Source organism: Balaenoptera physalus (genome assembly GCF_965194825.1).
Source record: "Balaenoptera physalus genome assembly, chromosome: 14".
NCBI lineage: Eukaryota > Metazoa > Chordata > Mammalia > Artiodactyla > Balaenopteridae > Balaenoptera > Balaenoptera physalus.
The window spans coordinates 51,898,032-51,907,942 of NC_138893.1; the positions used below are offsets into that span (position 1 = coordinate 51,898,032).

The window sequence follows — 9,911 nt, forward strand, 5'->3', positions numbered from 1 at the left end:
AGAGGTAGGTAGGAATGTTTTGTAAAATGCAATATGCATGTTAGCAATTATTATAATTATAAAAAGCTATATTTCCAACCTGCAGAAACTGAAGGGTAGCAAGTCATGGGCAGCAAGTCAGAGGTGAAAGGACAGCTTTGAACCGTTTGGGTGGCAGGAGTTTTGGGATGGGAGATGGAATAAGACTGGTGTGGTGGAAAAAAGAACAGGCTTTGGGGTCCTGTGATCTGGTTCAAATCACAATTCAGTCAGTTATTAGCTATGGAAAGTTGAGCAAGTCATGTAATCAATCTGAGCTTTAGTTTCTTCATCTGTAAAATGGAGGTAATAATACCTCCCCAGGAGGGTTGTTCTGAGTATGTAAAGGGCTTGGCGTTGTGCCTGGCAGGGCTGTTGCTCAATTAATGGTAACCGTTGTTCCTATTAAAATTATCATTTTCCTCTCCTACCTCCTAAGGGGTTTGTTTAGGTGGTTAAGTTACTTGAAGTGCAAGGAAATGAGGGAAATGGAAGGGCTATTACGACTTGCTTAAAACGTTATTTTTAAAGGTAAAGAAAAGTAATTCAACTAGCTTTCCTCTCCTAACCTATGATGCAAACGTAACTCTTATAGAAAATGACCACCGTATTATATGGCTTCGAGCCAGAGAACACCTACCTTGATAATTATAGCTTGTATTTATTCCATTCTAAGTTAATCTACCAATCATTGTTAATAAGGGTCTCTGAAGACAATGCTTCTCAAAATTTAATGTACACATGAGTCACTTGAGGGCTTGCTAAAATGCGGATTTTTATTCAGTGGATTTAGAGTGAGGCATGAAAATCTGCATTTCTAAAAAGGTCCCAAGTGAGGCCCATGCTGCTGGTTCACGGATCACACTTTGAGGAAAGAGCAAGGCTCTACAGGGGCATGGAAATCTCTTGGTGTGGTGTGACGGCCTGCTTCTCTTTAGGGATCTACCTAATTGCAAACTAACCACTTACTGACAGAACATGACCGTGCCTTCTTTTAGACCAGATTTAGAAATTCTGCAACAGGACTCATTTCTGATCAATAGTGACTTTTTCCAGCAGCCTACTACATGCGAGGCACAGTGCAAGGTGCTGGAGATACAGAAGTTAGTAAGACAATTTCTGCTTCAGAAGATTGTCTTTATTCTAACGCTGTCCACCCTTGTAGACTGTTAATTTTCTCAGGGCAGTCTTATTGTTTCCCCTGTTGCTTAGCACTATATAGATGCCAGTAAGTACTAAATGAATGAATGAATGAGTTCCCAGGAATTTCATTAAAAATGTTGTCTGGCAGAGAAAAACAAATGCTGTATATCACTTATATGTGGAATCTAAAAAAATAAAACAAACTAGTGAATATAACAAACAGAAACAGACTCACAGATATGGAGAACAAACTGGTGGTTACCAGTGGGGAGAGGGAAGGGGGAGGGGGCCCAACAGGGGTAGGGGACTAAGAGGTACAAACTACTATGTATAAAATAAGCTACAAGGATATATAGTACAACACAAGAAATATAGCCAATATTTTACAATAACTGTAAATGGAATGTAACCCTTAAAAATTGTGAATCACTAGGTTGTACACCTAAAACTTATATAATATTGTACATCGTCTATACCTCAATAAAAAAAAATCTTGTCTGGCAGCGCGTGACAGTGAACTCTATCTTAGCTATCACGTGTAAGAGGTGGTTAAATTAAAAAGGGGCTGATAGGGTGAGCCTTAATCCAATCTGACTGGTGTCCTTATAAGAAGAGATTCAAATACAGAGAGACTCCAGGGCTGAGCACACACACACTGAGGGGCAACCATGTAAGGACACAGCAAGAAGGCAGAGCCATTTGCAAGCCAAGGAGAGTGGCTTCAGAAGAAACCAAACCGACCAACACCTTGATCTTGGACTTTCAGCCTCCAGAACTGTGAGAAAATAAATTTCTGTTGTTTAAGCCACTCAGTCTATGGTATTTTGTTATGGCAACCCTAGCAAACTAATATAGATTTTCACAGCTTTTATGCCCAGAACCAATATTCCCTTCTGTAGGGTACACAAAATGTAAGAAAAATGCTAAAAGTGTATGGATGAACCTCTGAATGCAATGGCAATGAGTCGTGGAAGGACTGGGGGGAGACAGACAGAAGAGGGTGAGACAGTAGCCCAGACTGGGCTAAAACAGCTGCAGTATATATACATTTCCTTCCCCTTCTCATGACATCAACACAAAGCATAGGGCTGTTCTCTCTCCAAATCTGAGACTGAAAGTAGCTTTTTGACTTTTTCCCCTTTCTCAGGTTACTTTTTGATATTTAACACAATTTCACTTGTCTAAAAATATTGTGGCGGGAGGAAGACCCCAGATTTCTCTCTGTATGCAAAGTCTTTATATACGAAGAGTACCTGTGCTGATAATGAGATTGAATTTTTGACAAACAAAAAAATGTATCAAAAACACATAGTCAAATGAGATTCCTGCTAGCCACAGGGAAGCTACATTTGAAACCTGATTCTAAAGTCAGGGGATTAATTTTTTGCTTTGTTTTGTTTTCAATAAACATGCCAACTCATAAGTACAGATGAATGCCTCTTTCAAAATAGTTATTCTGGGAGGTTCTACACTTATTCTAACCATGTCACTGTTCTCAAATCATTTCTGGAATTGCTTTCAGGGTCTGTGAAATAGTTTTCTGAACGCTCTCAACTATGACTCTGGAAGGTAGATTTGATTTTCAAAAACATCCAAGGGTCCTTCTGGGTCAACTCTGGTTACTAGGGGGACCAGTGAAACTGTGTAATGTCAAGAGGATCAACCCTAAAGTGTTCAGGCTGATTTTTCTGGAGTGAATTGTTCTCAACCTCAGAAGACAGTTTCCAAAGGCAAACCCCAGAAATGGAGTAAACATGTTATAGGCATGACGTCAAGGGCAGGGGATGTGACCGCTCTGAAGGAAGCCCCATTCATTTGGATATGTAGGTTTTTTAGTGATTCCCTTTACCAGAATATTTCCTCAGGTCTAGCTCTACCTTACTTCATGGGACCAGAGCTCCCAGAAGTACAAGGACCTCACTGCCTTAGTCAACTTTTAATCTCCAACCTGGGTACTTGATGTGTGTCCAAGGTATAGTTGACGGAAAGATGAATATGGGGGAAGAATGGCTAAGGTGTATGGGGCTTACTCTATGTAATTCAAAGGGAAGAACTAGGACCCACAGAGAAGCTCTGGAGACATAAATTTCTGCTCCTTGTAGGAAATACATTTTCAGCAGCTGGAGCTGTCCAGCAATGGAGTTTGCCCTGGAATTGGAAATGGTGAGCTTCCCACCCAGAGAGGAAGCAAAGACTGCTTGTTATGGGAACCCTGAGAGGTACCTCCTGCAATGGGGAGCTATGCAGTGCCCTCCAAGGGCTATCTCCTGAGTCCTATCCGCACAATACCCGGCAACTGGTAGGCCCTGAAAAAATACTGGAATGCAATGAATGAGGAATGCGGTGCATCCTGTGAGCCAAGTAAAGGGGAAGAGGCAGGGACTCAATCAGCCTCAAGGAAGGTAGGGAGAAGTGAAATGAAAAGACCCAGGGAGCCATGAGGTAGGGCCTTCCTTGAGTTTTTGGTACCATAGGAGAGAAGCTGCTTTGGGTACCTGAAGCCTCACGTGTTTATGAGAGGGTAATACTTTTTAAGGGGGTAAGAGTTGAGGGAGGAGATTAGACCACATGCTCACCCTTCTTAAACTCCTCCAACACCGCGTCCAGCCGGGTATCATTGAAGACGCAGTGCAGGGGCCGGTTGTAGAAGCGGGTGACCGTGAGAAGCGGCGTGCAGTCGTCGGGGTCCACGAAGGCCAAGTCCTTGACAAACAGAATGTCCACAATGTTGTGCCGCTGGTCGCCCTCGTACACGGGGATGCGAGTGTAGCCGCTGCGCAGGATCTCGGAGACAGTGGCGAAATCCAGCACAGCGTCGGAGCGCAGCATGAAGCAGTCCCCAAGAGGGGTCAGCACCTCTTCCACCACCTTGGTGCGCAGCTCCAGGGCGCCCTGGATAATGTTGAGCTCCTCTTTCACCAGGTCGCTGTAAGGATCCGCGGCCCGCAGCGTCTCCAGCAGCTTCTCCCGCGTGTAGAAGGTGCTGATCTCCTGGCGCAGCGCCCAGTCCAGCAGGCGGCTCAGCGGGTAGCACACGGGGAAAGCGGCCGCCATCAGGAGCCGGGTCAGGCACACGCTGTGGGAGGCGATGGCCAGCCCGTGCCGCGAACACACCGAGTAGGGGCAGATCTCTGCGCCCAGGAACACGGCGCCGGTGCACACGAGCGCCGGCAGCCAGGGGAAGTGAGTCCCCGCGTCGCCGTAGTCTTCCCCGGTGTCCCCGACGCCCGGCGGCAGCGAAGCGTACAGCCAGCCCGCCAGGGCCGCGTTGGCTCCGGCTTGGCCCAGGAGCAGGGTGCAGAGCAGATGGGTCCCCCTGCCGCGCACGGCCTGCACTCGGCGCGCCTGCTCCTGCTCGGCGGCCGAGCCGCTGTTCCGCAGCACCCGTAACTCCACCGGGTCCAGCGAGAGCAGGCTCAGGCGCAGGCCGCTAAACAGGGCAGACAGGGCGAGCAGCAGGAGCGCTCCGAGCGCCCGCAGCCACGCGGGGGGCAGCAGGTCCCCGCCCGGGCCATAGAGCCGCGGGCGTACGCGCAGCAGGAAGCCGCCGGCGGCGCCGTGGTGGTGCCAGGCGCGCCCGTCCCAGGCGCACAGAGAGAAGAGTTTCCCGCCACCGCTCGTGCCGCCTCGCTCTGCCTCGCCCTTACGCAGTTCCCGCACCCGCACCTGGACTAGAGCTGAGCCCGCCACGCCTCCGGGGCGCAGGGGCCCCAGGACCTCCACGTCTGATGCCCAGTCGCTCTGCTCGCGGCAGCGCTGAGACCCCGGGGGGCGCGTGGGGACAGCGCTGGGCGCCGCGCCGCTCCCGCCCGGAGGCTCCTCGATAAACACGAGCCGTGGAGCCCAGTCGCCGGTGCCGTTCTCCCCTGGGGAAAGGGTGGGTGTGGGCACCGGCTCCACGGGCGCCGCGGGCCCGGGCTGGAAATAGACGCGCAGGAGGAAGCTGGTGCCTTCGGCGGCGCGCAGGGTGCCCCCCTCCAGGGACACGCGGCCTCCAGCGGTGTCCTCGGGCCGCAGGCCCAGCAGCCAGGCGGCGGCGGCCGGGGGCCGAGGGGACAGGGAAAAGAAGAGCAGGAGCACAGCGCCCCTGCTGCAGCAGTCTCGGAACCTGACACCCACCGCTGCTGCCGCAGCCGCCATCCTGCACCCGGCGCAGCTGCACGTGATACTGCAGAAAGCCGAACGAGAGCTGGAGGGAGGAGGAGCCGAAGCCGGGAACCCGGCCCCAGGCAGGTCACCACGTGTACGCACCCCTGCGCGCGTGAGCTGGAGGCGGTGGGGGTTCAGACCCTGCCGGGGCAGTGGGTCCCGGCGGGAGGCTGGAGATGGTCACGCATCACTGCACGGTGCGTGACCCCGACGCACGTGGGTACAGCAGAGTTGCAGCCTCAGGCAGGCTTGTCTTGAAGCATGGCCTCCTATTCCAGCAGTAGGGCGCCTCTCGGCGAACTCCTACCAGGCAGAATTTCCCTCTGGTCCTGCCACTTCACCATTGGCCAGGGAAATTTCCCAGCATTTCGCCTCTCCTCCTGCCTCTTGCGTTCCCCCTTCTGGTCAAAAGATATTCTGGAGACGAGTCCTAAATCTGTGCTTGGTCTCAACTCCAGCTGACCTTTCATGTTTTAAAAATTTACAAATTACTTAGGTTAAATTCCTTGTTAAGATCCAAATATCCATTAATAAGAAACTGTTGAATTAAGTTATGATACCACTGTGTGATGGAATACTATGCAGCAGAAAAAAATAATGATGTGGATCCATGTGTTTGTGATATGGAAATATCTCCAAAGTAATAGCTGCAAAATATAAAGGTGCAGAACAGTGTGCATAATATGCTACTGTCTGTATTAAAAGTATGTAAGTATAAATGTATATGTACATATATACATATATAAAATACTAGATTTAATATGCAGAGGATACACAAGAAATTTGTAATAGTGTTCACCTCTGGGGAGCAGGCCTATTGTACAATGCCAAAAGCAGGAAACTGGCATTGGTATAATGTGTGTGTATAGTTTTGTCTCATTTTACCACATGTATAGATTTATATAATCATTGCTGCAATCAAAATGCAGAACTATTCTATCACCATAAAGAGCTAGGAGGGAGACATTTTACTGAATTCCTTGCATTATTTGAACTTACCATGGGCCTGTTACTTTATTTTTACTTTTATGCATTTATTTAAGAAATTTATATAGTAAAATTCACTTCCTGGCGTACTGTTCTATGAGTTTTGACAAATATTCATGTAACTATCACAATCCAAAATAGTGCCATCATTCTCCAATATTCCCTCTTGCTGTCTCTTTGTGGTCAGCTTTCCCCCCATTTCATCCTCTGGCAGCTATTGATTTGTTCTCTCCTACAGTTTTCCTTTTCTAGGATGTCGTATTAATGGAATAATACAATATGCAACCTTTTGGCTCTAGCTTCCCTTACTTAGTTAGCAATATGCATTTGAGAGTCATCCATGTTGTGTTTATCAATAGTTCATTCCTTTTTATGGCTGGGTAGTATTCTACTACACGGATATATCACAGTTTATCCATTTACCAGTTAAAGAATTTTTGCGTTATTTCCAGTTTTTGGAAATTATGAATAAAGCTGGTATAAATGTTTGTGTGCAGGTTTCTGTGTGAACATATATTTTCATTTCTCTTGGGTAAATTTACCACAGGCCTGTATTAATTTTTAAAATAATTTTATTTATTTATTTATTTATGTTTATTTTTTGCCCGCGCCGCATGTGGTATGTGGCACGTGGGATCTTAGTTCCCCGACCAGGGATGGAACCTGTGCTGCCTGCCTTGGAAGTGCAGAGTCTTAACCACTGGACCACCAGGGAAGTCCCTGTATTACTTTTTTTTTTTTTTTAAAACATCTTTATTGGAGTATAATTGCTTTACAATGGTGTGTTAGTTTCTGCTTTATAACAAAGTGAATCAGTTATACATATACATATGTTCCCATATCTCTTCCCTCTTGCATCTCCCTCCCTCCCACCCTCCCTACACCCTCCCTATCCCACCCCTCTAGGTGGTCACAAAGCTCCGAGCTGATCTCCCTGTGCTATGCGGCTGCTTCCCACTAGCTATCTATTTTACATTTGGTAGTGTATATATGTCCATGACACTCTCTCACCCTGTCACATCTCACCCCTCCCCCTCCCCATATCCTCAAGTCCATTCTCTAGTAGGTCTGTGTCTTTATTCCCGTCTTGCCACTAGGTTCTTCATGACCTTTTTTTTTTTTTCCTTAGATTCCATATATATGTGTTAGCATACTGTATTTGTTTTTCTCTTTCTGACTTACTTCACTCTGTATGACAGACTCTAACTCCATCCACCTCATTACAAATACCTCCATTTCATTTCTTTTCATGGCTGAGTAATATTCCATTGTATATATGTGCCACATCTTCTTTATCCATTCATCTGTTGATGGACACTTAGGTTGTTTCCATGTCCTGGCTATTGTAAATAGAGCTGCAATGAACATTTTGGTACATGACTCTTTTTGAATTATGGTTTTCTCAGGGTATATGCCCAGTAGTGGGATTGCTGGGTCGTATGGTAGTTCTATTTTTAGTTTTTTAAGGAACCTCCATACTGTTCTCCAGAGTGGCTGTATCAATTTACATTCCCACGAACAGTGCAAGAGTGTTCCCTTTTCTCCACACCCTCTCCAGCATTTATTGTTTCTAGATTTTTTGATGATGGCCATTCTGACAGGTGTGAGATGATACCTCATTGTAGTGTTGTTGTTTTTTTTTTCTCATTGTAGTTTTGATTTGCATTTCTCTAATGATTAATGATGTTGAGCATTCTTTCACGTGTCTGTTGGCAATCTGTATATCTTCTTTGGAGAAATGTCTATTTAGATCTTCTGCCCATTTTTGGATTGGGTTGTTTGTTTTTTTTCTTATTGAGCTGCATGAGCTGCTTGTAAATCTTGGAGATTAATCCTTTGTCAGTTGCTTCATTTGCAAATATTTTCTCCCATTCTGAGGGTTGTCTTTTGGTCTTGTTTATGGTTTCCTTTGTTGTTCAAAAGCTTTTAAGTTTCATTAGGTCCCATTTGTTTATTTGTGTTTTTATTTCCATTTCTCTAGGAGCTGGGTCAAAAAGGATCTTGCTGTGATTTATGTCATAGAGTGTTCTGCCTATGTTTTCCTCTAAGAGTTTGATAGTGTCTGGCCTTACACTTAGGTCTTTAATCCATTCTGAGTTTATTTTTGTGTATGGTGTCAGGGAGTGCTCTAATTTCATACTTTTACATGTACCTGTCCAATTTTCCCAGCACCACTTATTGAAGAGGCTGTCTTTTCTCCACTGTATATGCTTGCCTCCTTTATCAAAGATAAGGTGACCATATGTGCATGGGTTTATCTCTGGGCTTTCTATCCTGTTCCATTGATCTATATTTCTGTTTTTGTGCCAGTACCAAACTGTCTTGATTACTGTAGCTTTGTAATATAGTCTGAAGACAGGGAGCCTGATTCCTCCAGCTCCATTTTTCATTCTCAAGATTGTTTTGGCTATTCGGGGTCTTTTGTGTTTCCATACAAATTGTGAAATTTTTTGTTCTAGTTCTGTGAAAAATGCCAGTGGTAGTTTGATAGGGATTGCATTGAATCTGTGGATTGCTTTGGGTAGTAGAGTCATTTTCACAGTGTTGATTCTTCCAATCCAGGAACATGGTATATCTCTCCATCTATTTGTATCATCTTTAATTTCTTTCATCAGTGTCCTATAATTTTCTGCATACAGGTCTTTTGTCTCCTTAGGTAGGCTTACTCCTAGATATTTTATTCTTTTTGTTGCAATAGTAAACGGGAGTGTTTTCTTAATTTCACTTTCAGATTTTTCATTATTAGTGTATAGGAATACAAGAGATTTCTGTGCATTAATTTTGTATCCTACAACTTTACCAAATTCATTGATTAGCTCTAGTAGTTTTCTGGTAGCATCTTTAGGATTCTCACTGTATAGTATCATGTCATCTGCAAACAGTGACAGATTTACTTCTTCTTTTCCAATTTGGATTCCTTTTATTTCTTTTTCTTCTCTGATTACTGTGGCTAACACTTCCAAAACTATGTTGAATAATAGTGGTGAGAGTGGGCAACCTTGTCTTGTTCCTGATCTTAGTGGAAATGGTTTCAGTTTTTCACCATTGAGGACAATGTAGGCTGTGGGTTTGTCATATATGGCCTTTATTATGTTGAGGAAAGTTCCCTCTATGCCTACTTTCTGCAGGGCTTTTATCATAAATGGGTGTTGAATTTTGTCGAAGCTTTCTCTGCATCTATTGAGATGATCATATGGTTTTTCTCCTTCAATTTGTTAATATGATGTATCACGTTGATTGATTTGCGTATATTGAAGAATCCTTGCATTCCTGGAATAAACCCCACTTGATCATGGTGTATGATCCTTTTAATGTGCTGTTGGATTCTGTTTGCTAGTATTTTGTTGAGGATTTTTGCATCTATGTTCATCAGTGATATTGGCCTGTAGTTTTCTTTCTTTGTGACATCTTTGTCTGGTTTTGGTATCAGGGTGATGGTGGCCTCGTAGAATGAGTTGGGGAGTGTTCTTCCCTCTGCAATATTTTGGAAGAGTTTGAGAAGGATAGGTGTTAGCTCTTCTCTAAATGTTTAGAATTTGCCTGTGAAGCCATCTGGTCCTGGGCTTTTGTTTGTTGGAAGATTTTTAATCACAGTTTCAATTTCAGTGCTTGTG

The 9,911-nt window shown here is 44.9% G+C and overlaps 1 protein-coding gene across 3 annotated transcripts in view; it reads right to left on the reverse strand.

Moving 5' to 3' along the window:
- The window catches only part of CNNM1 (cyclin and CBS domain divalent metal cation transport mediator 1), a 53,390-nt gene extending 45,508 nt beyond the window's left edge, over positions 1-7,882 (reverse strand). For 2 of the 3 annotated variants that reach the window (XM_082425118.1, XM_082425117.1), the window contains exon 1: positions 3,738-7,881. In XM_082425118.1, coding sequence (XP_082281244.1) covers positions 3,738-5,301 — 1,564 coding nt within the window. In that variant the 5' untranslated portion in view covers positions 5,302-7,881. Of the gene's footprint in view, positions 1-3,737 lie in introns of all 3 variants that reach the window. The other variant, XM_082425119.1, reaches the window with a different exon arrangement.
- Positions 7,883-9,911: the final 2,029 nt, after the last annotated feature.